The sequence below is a fragment of the Staurois parvus genome, unplaced genomic scaffold, assembly GCF_062004578.1.
Source record: "Staurois parvus isolate SC_StPar_1 unplaced genomic scaffold, SC_StPar_1.0 ptg000018l, whole genome shotgun sequence".
NCBI lineage: Eukaryota > Metazoa > Chordata > Amphibia > Anura > Ranidae > Staurois > Staurois parvus.
Window position 1 is genome coordinate 4,544,251 of NW_028317814.1, and position 17,082 is coordinate 4,561,332.

The following is a 17,082-nucleotide window of genomic DNA, read 5'->3' on the forward strand; positions in this document are numbered from 1 at the left end:
TTCCACCTGGCAGTACTAGGGTTGTTGGTTCGAATCCCAGCCATGGCACCTCCTGCCTGAGTTTGCTCCGGTTTCCTCCCACACTCCAAAGACATGCTGTGATTTGAGTGGAACTCATTGCCTGGAGGAGGATTAAGTCGGTGGAGGCAGTGGAGGAGGAAAAACCTGGCAGAAATATATTATATATAAAGCTTTGTGACCCGCAAGGGTCGAATTTGGAAGGTGAGGGGGCACTTTGGCTATTATTGAGTGGAGTCACATCAAGATTATCACGAAGAGCACAATTACAGCATGGAGTGGAGTTATTGAACACTTTTCATTATTTTTGCACAGTGTGGCATCACTAATTATTTTGCATTTGATTTTTCATTGAATTGTTTTTGGATATATGTATCACTTTGCACAGTTCATAAAGCATTAGTTGATTATCACTATACCACCAGGGGGTGTATAATTTATATGTGGGGACGTTGCACTAGATATTTTATTGGGAATAATTTATTAATATTTAGGTAGGAGATAATTTTCACTTTTATATAAGTTGAGCGCTTCACCATTAATATTATTTGTGTGCACTATCTTGAGGTATAAAGAAGAGGTGATAGCAGCTGACTTTTTGGTCACTAGGTTCTGTGGAGCGCAGGGGGATTTTCTGTAAGTTTAAAGTTGTAAAATCGTTTTCAGTGTCTGATGACGAATTTCCCCACAAATCATTATCACTCAATTCTGCAAGTGGTTCTGATTTACTATCGCTGTTCTCTAGCTGGTCTAAAACCGATTTTGACCTAATGGACGCTTTTTGGACGCCATGGACGTTTCTCAGTTTCCAGGCAGAAAGAACAGTAAAAATGCAGGCAGGGCACAGGACAAAGCACTCGGGACAAAACGTATGTGAAATGATTTGATACAGTAATGTTTTACTATGTGATTTTAGTGTATTTAGTGAATGTCACTTTTTCACATTTTTAAATTTCCCCCCCGGTTTCATCCCCCGTACGTCCCGTACGTCCTGACGTCGCAGGGAACAGAACCCAGAAGACAGATACTGGCATCGGCCGGAGGACATTGCAGGGGACACTGCAGGAGGGACATCGCGGGAGCGCAGGACAAGGTAAGTGATCGAGGGATCTCGGAGCAGCGCTGCAGGGTATTCCCGAGTGTAGCTCGGGGTTACAGCTTGTGGTGCTGAAACTTTACCCCGAGCTACACTCGGGAATACCGCCAGGGAGGTTAAAACAATATGCAGTTTAATCTTGCAATGATAAAACAAACATCAAGCTACAATACAGATTGCGGTGGTGTCATCAAAGATGGTATTGCAAATCTAGACATGGGTTATGCATAAATCGCACTTGACGCGTTTCGAGATCAACAGAAATCTCTTCCTCAGAAGTGCTCAAGAAGGCATGACATATGTGAGCTGAAAACCGCCAAAAAATTAAGAACTAATTTCACATGAACACAGCCAAGGACTTCTCATATATCTCAGGCAAGAATGACAGAACAAGAAATAAAGGAAAAACTGAAAACCAGCAAAGGATAAATGCCGCCCAAATGCCTCCTGAAGGGGCCCTGCCCAAATGTACCGGCAACAAGACCACCTGCTAGCCGATGCTGATAGGGCAGTATATGAGTGCGAAGTGATGACTAAAAAAAATTTGCGTGAGGAGATAAAGCCTGGTAATAATCAAGACTGGGATATAGAAAACAACCTGCAACTAAGTAATATACCAGGCCTATCCAACAAGGCACGCACAATGGCTGTGAGTGGAAATGTACCATTTTCAATGAAGAAATACCTCTGTGTTACACATTCATATTTTGGGAAACATTGCCCTATTAAAACTAATATGAAAAATAAAAGACAATTGTATATTGACATTGTAAAAAAATTTGTACTTTGACTATAGACAGTAAAACTGAAAAGTTAGCTTTACAGGGAACACCATAGCAGCCAATTAAATTGTGGATTAAATGGCTGCCTTTTATGTCTACCTATACTTACCATTTGTTAGTTCAGCTCTCACATCTGTATACCCCATCACCCCTTGTGGAACAGCAATTTTTAAATATTAGGTATTTCAAATTGTATCTTATTAGGTATATTACAAAAATATATTTTTTGGGGGGAAAACAAGCATTTCTTCTGTAAAATTGTCTTGGAAAATATATTTAAATTTTTAAGCAATAATAGACAAATAGTTTTTTCTTCTACTTTTACCAATGTTAGTTTAAAAAATTTGAAAATCAGAAAAATAATAGCTAATGGAAGAAGGTGAAGAAGGAGTTAATTAGGGCTGGTTATAGCTTAATGTATCACTAAAGGCAAAACTTTTTTTTCTTGTTAGGTTTTTATTATAGTCTGTGCCCCCATTATTATCGAAAGTGAAAATAAAGAGAACCCCAAATTTTGGGTTCTCCCCAGAAAAGTAATAGAGGGGAATGTGGAGACACCAGTTCTGGTGACCTGGGGTCTCCAAGGAATTCCCTTAATTTTCAGGGATTACCTCTCACTTCCTGTTTTGGCTATGGGATATGAAGTGAAGGTAAATCTCCCCAATGGTGGAGCACTGCTCCACTTTAACTGGTAATCATGTGGTCATGAAGCCTTGTACCCAAATTAAATTTACATAATTGTGTCACACATGGCCAGTGAGGAGAGAGCCACTGCTCTCAGGCATAGCGATGGATCGAGATGAGGCTCAGGTAGGTATAGGGAGGGAAACTACACACAGAAGGTTTTCTACCTTATTACAGAGAATGCATTAAGAAAAAAACCTTCTAAATTCACAACTACTTAAAAGCGTATCTAAACCCGAACACAAAAATGTAATACATTAAATCTGATCAGTCTTTACATAAGGTGATCACTTTTGTTTTCCTTTGTTCAGTCTTAGGCTGCCATTAGAGGCTGCAATGTATTAACATTTTGTTACTGGGTTTTAACCACTTATGGTCTGGAAGGTTTTACCCCCTTCATGACAAGGCCATTGTTTGCTATTTAGCACTGCTCCACTTTAACTGGTAATCGTGTGGTCATGAAGCCTTGTACCCAAATGAAATCTACATAATTGTGTCACACAAATAGAGCTTTCTTTTGGTAGCATTTGATCACCACTGGGATTTTTATTTTTTATTATATAAACGAAAAAAGACAATTTTGAAGAAAAAAAAGTACTTTCTGCTATAAAACATATCCAATAAAAAAAATGAAAAATATAATTTCTACATAAATTTAGGGGCCAAAATGTATTCTGCTATATGTCTTTGGTAAAAATAAAATATGCATATACTAATTGGATTGCATGAAAGTTATAGCGTTTTCAAACGCTGCTATATATACTGGAATTTCTATTTTTTTTTTATACTAGTAATGTCTGTGGGACTGTGATAGTGGGCAATCTGACACTTTGTGGGAACTGATCTCCAGGGGCACTAATACTGTGATCAGTGCTAATAATATATATTGTCAATGTACTAGTGACACTGGCTGGGAAGGGGTTAACATCTAGGGGCAATCAAAGGGTTAACCGTGTGCCTAACAAGTGTAAAATGTGTTGCTTTTGCTAAGCAATGTGCCTGTTTTTACTCCCTGCTTTGCAGAAAGAAAAAAAAAACAGCCACATTGCTGCACTCTGTAGAGAGCCCTGTGTTGTTTACCAACACAAGGCTCTCTCCTGTAATTCACTCGGCCGATCAGCGGCTCCCATCCATAAATCATTGGCCGGGACCCGCTGATCAGCTTTTGCTGTAGCGAATAACAGAACACCAGGGCGGAGAAAAATGCCGGATCACTTACATGTTTAGTGATCCAGCGCAACGGCTGCAGTAAATCTGCGGTAAGTGGTCTCTAAGTGGTTAATATCATTTAGGATTTAACATTTTAAGTAGGAACAAATATATATGCACACTGCTCAAAAAAATTAAAGGAAGACTTTTTAATCAGATTATAGCATCAAGTCAATGAAACTCCTGGGATATTGATCTGGTCAGTTAAGTAGCAGAGGGGGTTGTTAATCAGTTTCAGATTCTTTGGTGTTAATGAAATAAACAACAGGTGCACTAGATGGGCAGCAATGAGACGACCCTCGAAACAGGAATGGTTTTACAGGTGGAGGCCACTGACAGTTTTTTCCCTACTCATCTTTTCTGACTGTTTTTCACTAGTTTTGTATAGGGTCACTACTGTCACTACTGATAGCATGAGGCCATACCATGCCATTGCCAGAAGGTTTGCTTTGTCTCCCAGCACAGTCTCAAGTGCATGGAGGAGATTCCAGGGGACAGGCAGTTACTCTAGGAGAGCTCGACAGGGCCATAGAAGGTCCTTAACCCATCCGCAGGACCAGTATCTGCTCCTTTGTGCAAGGAGGAACAAGATGAGCACTACCAGAGCCCTACAAAATGACCTACAGCAGGCCACTGGTGTGAATGTCTCTGACTAAACAATCAGAAACACACTTTATGAGGGTGGCCTGAGGGCCCAATGTCCTTTAGTGGGCCCTGTGCTCACTGCCTGGCACCATAGAGCTCGATTGGCCACCAGGATTGGCAGGTCTGCCACTAGCGCCCTGTGCTTTTCACAGATGAGAGCAAGTTCACCCTGAGCACATGTGACAGACGTGAAAGGGTCTGGAGACGCCATGGAGAATGTTATGCTGCCTGTAACATCGTTAAGCATGACCGTTTTGGTGGTGGGTCAGTGATGGTCTGGGGAGGCATATTCATGGAGGGAAGCACAAACCTCTTCAGGCTAGACAATGGCACCCTGACTACCATTGGGTATCATGATGAAATCCTTGAACCCATTGTCAGACCCTACTCTGGTGCAGTGGGTCCTGAGTTCCTCTTGGTGCATGACAATGCCCAGCCTCATGTGGCAAGAGTATGCAGGCAGTTACTGGAGGATGAAGGAATTGATACCACTGAATGGCCTCCACGCTCGCCTGACCTAAATCCAATAGAACACTATGGGATATCATGTTTCAGTTCATCTGATGCCTCCAGGTTGCACCTCGAACTGTCCAGGAGCTCAGTGATGCCCTGGTCCAGATCTGGGAGGAAATACCCCAGGACACCATCCGTCGTCTCATTAGGAGCATGCCCCAATGGGGGCCATACAAAGTACCATTTTGAGTTGTTGCAATGAAATTTCGGCAAAATGGACTAGCCTGCTGCATCATTTTTCACGTTGATTTTCGGGGTATCTTTGAATTCAGTCCTCTGTAGGTTGATAATTTTCATTTCCATCAAACGATGGGCATCCTTACGTTCCTTACACATTACCCAGTCCATATCAGTATAGATATCCAGCATGATATTTTTCCCCATTGAGATCTGATGTGTTTTCAAAGTGTTCCTTTAATTTTTTTTGAACAATGTATTAAAAAAATCCTAATTGGGTTGCCTTAGATGGCAAACTGGCAGTTAACATTTTAAGTAGGAACAAATTTGGATTGAAAAAAAATTCTGGTAGGATTGCTTTAACGGTTAAACTGCCATCAGTTTGTAAATTTATTTCTGCTACATTGGATTTCTGAATGATGTTTCTGAACAGTGTTCAGTCCCAGCTGTTGAGCAAAAATGGTGGAGAGCTGCAACAGGAGAAGAGGCATTTTCTGCCCAGATATAGAGAAGGCAGTATTGTGTACATAGAAATAATAAAAATGAATCTTACCACTTCTCTGTTGTGCTTACAGATGATCTGAACTTGAAAGCACAGGTTATCTGTGATTACGGATGATGTATAACCAGTGTTCCATTGCACTATACCATATTGATCCTCTTTGAAGTCAACTTGGACATTTGATGGAGCTCTCGGCTTAACTGTGCAAAATATAGGGCAGCTGACATTACTCCCACAGAAGCAAATACAGAACTGAACACAGATAAGATACAAAAAAAAATGTTGCAGAAGAAATAATTATTTCTTAAAAAAGAATCAAGCTATGATCAACCTGCAGAAGACAGCTAAAAAGAAAAATGTAAGGTTTTGGCCATGAGCGGGGTTAATAATGTTTGATTGGGGCCAGGGAACATAGTTGGTGTTTATATAGAAATACCTTTAGAAACCTCCTCCCTGTAAAATTTTGCTGACAGCTTTTACCTGAGGAAATTCCTTGTCATAATAGGCGAACAGGGCTACATCAATTAAAACTATATTACTTTTCGAAAAGTAAATTTTGCAACTTTTGCTGCAATATTTATGTAGCACCCTCCTAGAATTTAGTTTTGGCTCCTCTGTAATCGCTGTAGCAGCTTGTGATTACTTTGGGCTGTTCTGGGTCTCACTGGTTGCAGGTTGGACCTGTCTTCTGGAAGATTCTGGAATGTAGTGGGATGGGAGAGTCAGATTTGCAGCCTATATATTTATGTGGTCCCAGCTAATCCCTGTCGAAGGGTGCCCAGTAGGTGGCTGGGGAGTGCATAAATAGTATGAGGCCTGGGGCAGCAAGGATCTTGCCCAGGAGGAGATCCCATCTGTGCTAAAGCTGTGGGGCCTATTCTGCTGAACCTTGCTGGAACTGATTAATGGATTTCACGGAGGATCTGGTGTGGAAAGTTCACAGCAGAAATGTCTAGCTGATACTGGAAGGCGGCATCCAAGTATCAGGGGGACATTGTGAGTACAGATCTGTAGGATCCTAGTGACCCTTGTCCCTTGTGCATCAGTTTACTTACATTTGGGACATTCCCTTCGGAGTTTCAGTGTTGCTCAGTTCCTTATTGGCTCCTAGAGGGATCATACTAAGATGCTTGATAAAATACGAGTATCCTTGTGTTGCTGCATTGTGTTAGTGGAGTATCCCTCTGCTCCTCTGATCCCCATCCAGGTTATTCAGCAATAAAAATAAATATAAAAAAGACACCCCTAGAGTGATCATTGAACCAGAAGAGTGACTGTTGCTATGCCTCAGGCTGCTGCTACACTAGTTTGGGAAAAGAATCTGGGGAAAACAGAGGGCCCTTTCAGGGGTGAGCACTACATTTAAAGTGGTTCTAAAGATTCAAGGTTTTTTACATTATGCATGAAGGTAAAAAACCTCCTGTGTACAGTATCACCCCCAGCCCCCCTAACACTCACCTAAGCCCCCTCTCGGTCCAGTGATGTGCACTGGAGTCTCTGCTATCCTGGATTCCCTCTTCTCATTGGCTGAGACAGAAGAGGGAGGCATTGGCTCCCACTGCTTTCAAACACAGCCAGTGAGCCAATGGGAAGAGAGAGGGTGCGGGGACAAGCCACGGCTCTGTGTGGGAATGGACACACGGAACAATGGGTGCCCCCATAGCAAGCTGCTTGCTGTGGGGGCACCCAACAGGAAGGAGGGGCCAGGAGAGCCTGTGGGGAACCCAAGAAAAGGAGGATCCAGGCTGCTCTGCAAAACCACAATAATTCCCTAGATATCCTCCTTTTTCCAGGTTAAAGTAGGACTAAAGGAAGAAAGACTTACCTCTGCTCCAATAGTCCGCAACCTGTAATGTCCCTCGCCAGCATTTTCTACCCGGCTTCTTCTAGGTGCCAGTCTTCTGGCATCTTAAGCCGGTGATAGATGGATCAAATCTTGGTAGGTTCAGCAGGAACTATGGGCAGGCTGGTTGTACTGAAGTCAATACATCGATCGTCTTCAGCACAACTAGCCTGTTAGATTTTTTTCATGTGATAGCTGCTAGAAGTGATTATCATGTTCTGCTGGCAAGGAAGGTTCCCCGCTGGCAGAACAAAATAGCACTGAGGGAGTGATTCCACCATAAACACTGACTGCCTTGATGGGAGAATCTGTTGATGGTATAAAATTGCATAATCTATGGGCTGCTTTTAGGGCAACTTTGATATACAGCCTGAGCTCAGAGTATTACTGCACTGAACTGTGTTTATTACATGAGTGCCATTCATTGCAGCAAGAAAAACCTCCCAACGCTACTGCCATTGGGGATAAGAAAGGACCACTGACATCAGCAAACTTTTAGAAAAAAGGTATATATGCTTTTTGACGTTTGGGTGGGCTTTCAAGCTAAATTCACCTCCCCACCTCAAGAAACTAAAGATGCATTACATGCCCTCATTTAGATGTAAGCTATAATAGTATGCCTTTTTTTGGGGGTGGGGGGGGTCATAGTGGGGGTCATAGTATCTGCATAATTGTCCAGTCTATGACTTCTACTTCACTCACACAGGTGCACAGAGTATACATCTATGCAGGTTCGATGCACAGATCATAACACAGTGTGTCTGCTTTTTGATCCACATGAATGTGCACTCTGTGATGTATGTGGAGGTCTGAATAGGCAGGGCTCATGTCAGAAACCACGGGGCCCCAGCAGGGGCGGACTGACAATTTGTAAACCTGCCCGAGGGCCCGGGGTCAGTAGGGGGCCCCATGAGATGCCCTGGCACCTTATTCATAGGCTTTTTTGAGTTTGACCAAGGACACAGGGGCTCCATGATCCCCTATTGCCCGGGGGCCCCATAAGTTGTCAGTCCGTCCATGGGCCCCATACAGCCAACCTGATAGCCCCCCCCCAAAAAAAAACAAACCGTTTACTATGCTTCAGTTATGAAAGAACACAGTGAGTGACCGGTACTGAGTGCTCACTGTGTTCATCCAGGGCAGGAAGGGGCTGGTAAGTGTGACATTTCTACCGGACCCTTCCACCACTCTCCATCCTGAAGGATCCTATTGTGTGCTTGCAGCTGCTGTTAGGAAGGAGGGGAGGATATCTGGCAGCACTGTGGGGGTGGGGGCACACAGGGGGCCTGAGCAGCATGGGGAAACATATGGTGCACAGGGAGAGTGATAAGGTGCGACGGGGGCAATTACTGGAACCAATCCCCTGTATGGCTCTCCCTGCAGCAGCTGAATGTCAGTGGGAGGGAGAAGAGAAGAATCCAACTATATGCTGCTGCAGAGAAAGCTATACAAGGGATTGGTTTCAGTAATTTCCCTCTCATCGTGCCGATCATCCTCCCTGCCCACATCCGATTCACCCATCTGCCTAGGCCCACCTGCTGGCCTGGGCCCCGTATAGGAGGACTGGTGTTTGCCTCTTATCCACAGCCCTGTGAATAGGAATGAATAACGTGGCCAGAGCCCCACACGGCCACTGTTTTTAAAAACAGTGACAGCAAGCCTGGGAAGAAGATTCCCCACTTGCTGTCACTAGAGGCAGCGGCTGCAGGAGTGGGAGCATGTTACATTCTCCACCCTAAAAACGAGTGGGACATTTAACATGTTTCCAAAGGTGAACTTATCCTTTAACCACTTCACGACCGGCCGTTGTATATAAACGGCCGGACAGTGGCAGTGCAGGGTCGGGTGGCTGTTTATAAATGGCCTCCCCGCACCTTGCTTGTGCGCGCTCCCTTGAAGCACTCAGCACCGCGATCCGGTGCCCGCTGTGTCCTCCGGACACAGTGAAACACCGATCGTTGGACGGGACCTCTGTACGAGGTCCTGATCATGTGATCACTGATTGGCCAATCAGTGATCACATGCAAAGTAGTAAGCAAGATGTCACTTGTGACATCATTGCTTACTACATGTGAAATCTGTGAATGATCACAGAGGTCACATGGTACAAGGCTATTCACAACAGCCTTGTACCATGTGACAAGCTGTGACCAATCACAGCTCCCTCAGTACTTCTCAATGAGTGCAAGAATGCAGACAGAGAGAAAGAGAAATGATTGCTTTTACATCCTATATGGATGTAAAAGCAATCAGTGTAAAAAAAAAAATAAAATCTTCATCACCCCCCACAAGTAGTACAGTGTCACCATGGTGACACTGTACTGCTAGGGTGACAGTATGTAAAAAAAAAATAAAAAATAATAATATAAAAAAATAAAATAAAAATGTAAAAAAAAATGTTTAAAAATTATAATTTTTGGTTATAAATTAATTTGGATTTTTTTTTTACTAAAAAGATAACGGAATAAATTTTGGCAAAGATTTATGATGAAATATTATTTATTTTCCAAATTTGTATAAAAAAAACACTTTTTTTCAAAATTTTTGGACTTTTTCAATTACATAGCAAAAAAAATAAAAATCCCAGCGGTGAATAAATACCACCAAAATAAAGCTTTATCTGTCTCAAAAAAATGGTAAAAAATTAATTTGGGTACAGTGTTGCATGACTGTGCAATTGTCATTCAAAGTGTGATAGCGCTGAAAGCTGAAAATTGCCGTGGTCAGGAAGGGGGTAAAAGTGTCCGGTCTGGAAGTGGTTAAAGAGCAGCACATTTAACTCTGTCTTTAGATAATGTTCTATGGGTATGAGATATAAGATAGTAAAGTTTTAATTTTAGCTTCTGTCTTACTTGTGGATCCAATGTGAATTTTTGTACTGTCCACAAGTACTCCATGTGATTCCACTTCTATTTCATAGCTTTCCGAAATTGCAAAAGCACTCACAGGGATATTGCATAAACACTTATTAGGCACCACAGAATGACCAAACTGCTCATTTCGCAGGTCATGACACATTTCAGTTCTGTAAAAAACATAAATCCCAAATTAGGAGGTCTGTGGGGCAAAAAAAAAAGATCTAGAACAATATCTATTTCCAGGACAATGAATTTATGTAGAAATAAGTAATATACTTATGAAGAAAGAGAGAGAAAGAGAAAATAATATTGATACTATACTGAAGGCTGCAGAAATGCATCTCAGTCTTTTTGCCTGCAGGGATTGCTGCCTGTGCTGCTTCAAACAGGCCCAACTGAACTAACCTGTTAACACCCAATTAACGTTTACTTAACATCTGCTCAATACATTCTAGGTGATTCAAAACCAAAGCTATTCAAAATATTACAGCTCATTCTTTTTAGAAAGCAGTCACATCCTGAGTAGAAACACTAGTTTCCTGCCAACATGCTGTAAAGAAGGACTCTTGCTCTCTGTTCACAAGTAGTGGTCTCTCTACAAAGGTCCAACACACCCTGCTGTCAGAGCTTTAGCTCTCCAATCAGCAAAGGAGCAATAGTTAGGCTGATTACAAAGTTACTTGCAAGGCGTGTGCTGGATCTCTAGAGAGAGGCCATAGCTTTCACACAGAGAGATCTCCTGTTCTGCAGCATGTGGGGTGGGTGCAGTGCGGTGCAGCGGCTGTAATGACACAGGGGCCAGGATGATGGTAAAACAATGTATTGAGGGACTCGAAAAGAGTTACAACAAATCAGTGAGGAGTAACGCCCATCCGAGAACTCAGATTTCACGGCAGTGGTAGGCCTGAGCTGAAAAGAGCACTACCAAGGGAGGTGGAGTGCAGCATGGCTGGTCCAGAACCAAGAGGGAACTTGCAGAACTGTAGGTGAAGGCGCTACTCTTTCCCTACTCCTCAGGAACCTTTCACTACTGAAAGTGCTGTCTCTGATGGACAGGTGGGCTCTTCTTACACTAGCCACTTTGCAAATGCGCTCCAAAACCTGGGGGCAGGGACTTAAAAAGACTCTGCTTGACCCAAGATGGCTGCCAGGGTCACTTGGATGCAGCATAGCCAACCAGAACACTGCTTCAGGGGTCTGAAGAAACCATAGAGAAACCAGCTTCCTCTTACCTTCCTCTCTAGCTGCAGTACCACTTCAGTTAGGCACCACCTACAGTGGAAACAGACAACACCAGCCTACAAGCATGCAGGCAGGACACAAAGTTTTCTACTCACTGGTGGCTTCTTCAAGAAATTTAACAGACTTTACACACTTTTGTTTTAATGTTCATGGAATTTAGATGATTTATTTAGCAGATTTAAACAGAAAGTTAATTTGGTCTTTCACTAAAAGAGAAGTTGAGTGATGTCATGTTTGCAAAATATCACTGATGAACATGGTAGCCTGTTGCTGTCACTTTCAAGGTGGAAATGAAGAAACTTTAACATCAGAATGTTACAGCCACTTCATGAGAAAAGATGAGCAGGCATAGAAGCTCAAGGGCCCATTTCCATTTTTGTCATGTGTTAAATTGCATTACTGTGCATTGCATGAAAGCAATAATGGGCTACCAATGCACTGAAAAGTCACAAAAATAGGATGTGTCACAAAATTTGTAACTCAACGTACCATATGATACATGTGTGGTGCCTTAATACGCTTAGGCGATCTTAAAAATTAAAGCCACCACAACGCAGCAACATACAGTTGTGTCCAAAATTATTCAACCCCCACTGAAATTGAGTGTTTTGGCCAGTTTGACATTGCTTTTGATCATTCAGTCATCTTGCTTACATTTACATTAAAGAGGCACTTGTAAGTCAGACAAATATAACATAACAGTTATAATGAAATAACCACAAATGTCTTTTCTGTGCTCACAGCATTATCAGTTTTATTCAACCCCCAAGTGACATTCAATCTTAGTACTTAGTACAGCATCCTTTTACAGTTATAACAGCTTTTAAACGTGAAGCATAGCTTGACACAAGTGTCTTGCAGCGATCTACGGGTATCTTCGCCCATTCTTCATGGGCAAAGGCCTCCAGTTCAGTCACATTCTTAGGCTTGCGCACTGCAACTGCTTTCTTTAAGTCCCACCAGAGGTTCTCAATCGGATTTAAGTCTGGTGACTGCGATGGCCACTCCAAAATGTTCCAGCCTTTCCTCTGCAACCATGCTCTAGTGGACTTGGAGGTATGCTTGGGATCATTGTCCTGTTGAAAGGTCCAACGTCTCCCAAGCCTCAGGTGTGTGACGGACTGCATCACGTTTCCATCCAATATCTCCTGGTACTGAAGAGAATTCATGGTACCTTGCACACGCTGAAGCTTCCCTGTACCTGCAGAAGCAAAACAGCCCCAAAGCATGATTGACCCTCCACCATGCTTCACAGTAGGCAAGGTGTTCTTTTCATCATAGGCCTTGTTCTTCCTCCTCCAAACATAGCGTTGATCCATGGGCCCAAACAGTTCTAATTTTGTTTCATCAGTCCACAGAACACTATCCCACAACTTTTGTGGTTTGTCCACATGGCTTTTGGCATACTGCAGTCGACTCTTCTTATTCTTTGGAGACAGCAAGGGGGTACGCCTGGGAGTTCTGGCACGGAGGCCTTCATTACGCAGTGTGCGTCTTATTGTCTGGGCTGAAACTTCTGTACCCACATCTGACAAATCTTTTCTCAGTTCCTCAGCAGTCACACGGGGACTTCTCTCCACTCTACGCTTCAGGTAGCGCACAGCAGTCGAAGTCAGCATCTTCTTTCTGCCACGACCAGGTAGCGTTTCAACAGTGCCCTTTGCCTTGAATTTGCGAATGATGCTTCCTAAGGTGTCTCTTGGTATGTTTAACATCTTTGCAATCTTCTTATAGCCATTGCCCTTCCTGTGAAGAGAAATCACCTCTTCTCTTGTCTTCCTGGACCATTCTCTTGCCTTCACCATGTTTGTAACCACACCAGTAAATGTCTAGAAGGAGCTGAGTATCACAGTCATTTTAAAGCTGCCTAATTGGTGCTTATTATGCTTGATTGCTGCTCGGTGACATCCACAGGTGTTTTCAATACCTGATGGAAAGCACCTGTATGAACCTCTGTTCTTCAGAGTGGTAGTCTTTAAGGGGTTGAATAATTGTGGCAATGAAGAAACCACATAAGAACCATTTACTACTGTATTACATAAACAATTGATGTCATTTTAGTTGCATTTGGGTAGTTACAACGTCCTTGTAGGATTTGATTCTGAATACAATTCCAAATGTACACTATAGTCCCTAAACCCCTTTACAGCATTGGGGGTTGAATAATTTTGGACACAACTGTATATAAGGTGCAATACTGCAATGCAATCATGTAAATGGATCCTATGTAGGAAATGAAAAGAAATCATATAGTAATTTATGTTGTAAAAAATCTCTCAAAGCAACTTACAGGTTTCTGAAGTTCTTATACGATAAGACAAAATCTTCACTGCAATTGCTGTTTAGATTAACAACATCCCAGAGACAAAATATTTTCTCATGGAAATCATTGAGGCATTCCAGATTTGTTATTCTTGGAATGTCAGCTGGAAAGAAGGACAGTATATTGTTAATAGTTCCAAGTACCTGCTGCTTCCAGACAACTACATGTAGCACCCTCCTAGTTAGCACAGGTTGCTGGGTAAACTTAGTCCAGCTCCTCTGTAACAGTGAAGCAGGGGTTGATTGTTCTGGTCTGCTCAATGTTACACAGGCTGCTGGTCTAAATGCTTTCCCCTGCATTTTGGAAGATTCTAGAATTAGAGCCAGAAGAATGGTAGAGAAGCTTGAATGTTTGTGGAAACCCAGCCAATCCCTCGAGAGGTGTGTTCAGAAAGTAGTTGGAGAGCCCTTAAACAGTCTGAAGCACCAGAGTAGAGGTTGGATCCTAGGTTAGCCCTGCCAAAGGAGTCCCCTGCCTGAGGGGCTCTGCCCCTATGAGCTGTGTGCTGAGACGCATTTTGGACATTATCAATGTCCCAGCCATAGCTTAGGCTTGGGGGCCTATTCCTCAAAATCTGGGGTTTCTTTTTTATGGTCTAGAGAAGCACTCTTAAGGATACCTGGTGGAGGCTGGACAGAAGAGGGTCCAATGGTTGGTGATATCATCAGTCTACGTCTTCCTCACTTAGTGCCCAGTGGATGTCAGAAGATGGTAGCTGATGATCCTGAGGACTGTTAGCCTGCGACCCAGGTTCTGGGCTCTAGAGACTGTAAGCAGCCACTAGTTCCACACAGGGACTAATCTAAAGCATTCCTCCAAGCAAGTAGTGCCTCTGCCAGTATAATGAGAAGAGTCCTTAGTTACTTCGATTCCTTTGGTTACCCCATACCAATCCAAGCTTTGCTCAGCAATAAAAACATAAAAGATACCCTTGTCTTAATCAGAGAATCAGAGAGAAAGAGAAGAAAATACAGTGTGCCTGGCTGCATGTGTACTAAGTGGGGAAACAGGACCATTCAAAACCAACAGGGGTGCGTCACATACACATTGAGCAAGTTTCTATCATAAGACAAAGTGAAAATGTTTGTTCTCTTGCAACAGATGAGGTTCTCATATTCAGCCTCATGTATCAAAGTACTGGGTCTTCCTTTCACAGGCTCATGAAGCAAAAACATCCAGCCATGAAAATATACCAGGAGTGACCCATGATCTATACTCCCTTCTCCAGCCACCTTATTCCTTACAAGACAGAACATTTTCACTTTTTAAGTTCATATCCACTTTAGGGGTCTAGGGGGCTCTTAATCTAAATCTAGCTTGGAAGCTATTTGGGGGCAGATATATTGATACATAGTAAAGGAAGCAAACAGTTGCCAATTATACTTACATCTGCTTGATGCTGTTAGTGACATGATAACCCAAATGAAGCTGATCTGAGTAATTCCATTTTTCTCCATCTTGAGCACTGCAGTTGTCATCTCATCAGTAGGATGCACAGGGACCTATGTGGGAAACATGAGAGAAACAAACTTGGAACTCATAAGTTTCAGCACATTTACAATAACCTAATTCATAAACAAGCAGCTTAAAGCGGAGCTCCACCCAAAAGGGGAAGTTCCACTTTAAGCCTTTGTCCCCCGCTCCCTGTTAAGGATTGGCACCTTTTGGGAGCAGATACCCGAATTTGATAGGTACCCGCTCCCTGCTGCGATTGCCTAGGCGATCGGAAGTGGAAATTGTCCTCCCTTTCCTCTCTCCCTGTAGTCTTCTGGGATGCGTGACAGGTCCCAGAAGACTACAGGGTCATTCACAAAGCACAGCGCTTATCGCGCATGCACAGTGGGCACCCAGCTGTGAAGTCGCAAGCTGTCACAGCCGGGTGCCCACACTGAAGATGCCAGCATTGGGGAGAGAAGATGGCTGGTGAAAGCAGCGGTGGTGAGGACACCGCTGGGCTGAGGGACAAGTAAGTGTCTGTATTGTTTCTTTTATACAGCTGGAACTCCAATTTAATAAGGTTCTTTTCCCCCCACCCCAAAAAAAAATATTAAAGGTCAGCAGCAACAAACACTGTAGCTACTGACTTTTGATAAAATGACACTTGCCTGTCCAGGGATCCAGCGCTGCCCTCACCCAAAAAAATTCTTCAACAGTCTTCGGGTCACCAGTGCCGCCATGCTAACTGTGGGAAACTGGCTGTGACTTCTTGTGGCTTCACAGTCTGCTACCCACTGTACATGCACGAGCCGCACTGCGATTTGTGGATGGTCCTTCAGCCTCCTGGGACTTGTGACATGTCCCAAGAGGCTGTGGGTGGTCTCCTGCAGACCTGTCAGTATATCTGCTTTCCATATGGGATGTACAAGCAAGCAGATATACTGACAGGAAGAATGAATGAACTATCACGGTGCTTCACAGCGCCATGGTAAATAATTGAGTACTACAAGCCGACAGCCGCTAAGGCTGTCGGGAATTGTAGTTTCTCTTTCGCAGAAAATTTGACCGCTAGCTGGGGCAGGGGTTTTGGGGATCCCCCCACTAGCTGTCAAAATGGGGAGATAGTCCATTTTCTCTTTGGGGTTTTTTCCCCTTCAATTTTTCTTTTGTTTCTATTATAAAATTTTGCAAACAGGTAATTTTCTCCTTCACTGGTGTGCGTTAATGAGGCTGCACTGAAAGGCAGCATTGATGGGCACTGATAGGCAGCACTGATGGGCACTGATGAGGCGGCACTGTTAGGCAGCATTGATAAGCATTGATAGGCTGCACTGATGAGGCGGCACTGGTGGGCATTGAAGAGGAGGCACTGACTGGCAGCACTGCTGGGCACAGATTGGAAGCACTGCTGGGCACAGATTGGAAGCACTGCTGGGCTGCACTGTTGAGCACTGATGTGCAGCGCTATTGTGCACTGATAGGCACGTTTGGGGCTGCACTGATCAGTACCCTGATTATCACTATATTTCTCCCTTGACAGTTGCCGCTTATTGGCAGTACTACCGATAACCGGCGGTTGTGTTTTTACATGGTGATCAGCTCTGATTGGACACAACTGATCACATGGTAAAAGTCCGCTGTGATTGGCCTTTTGCCTTGTCATGTAATCAGCTGTGTCCAAAGGACTCAGAGATTACAGAGAGTTCCAGGTGCACACCACTGGGGGTGTGCAGGGGGGCGCATTCTGGGAGGA

The 17,082-nt window shown here is 43.4% G+C and overlaps 1 protein-coding gene across 1 annotated transcript in view; it reads right to left on the reverse strand.

Annotated features, from left to right (window-relative positions):
* The window catches only part of LOC149473036 (interleukin-4 receptor subunit alpha-like), a 43,522-nt gene that overhangs the window by 14,178 nt on the left and 12,262 nt on the right, over positions 1 to 17,082 (reverse strand). The window contains exons 2-5 of the mRNA XM_089682209.1: positions 15,280 to 15,394; positions 13,860 to 13,995; positions 10,322 to 10,494; positions 5,678 to 5,826 (exon numbers count right to left, since the gene is read on the reverse strand). Coding sequence (XP_089538335.1) covers positions 5,678 to 5,826; positions 10,322 to 10,494; positions 13,860 to 13,995; positions 15,280 to 15,370 — 549 coding nt within the window. The 5' untranslated portion in view covers positions 15,371 to 15,394. The remainder of the gene's footprint in view (positions 1 to 5,677; positions 5,827 to 10,321; positions 10,495 to 13,859; positions 13,996 to 15,279; positions 15,395 to 17,082) is intronic.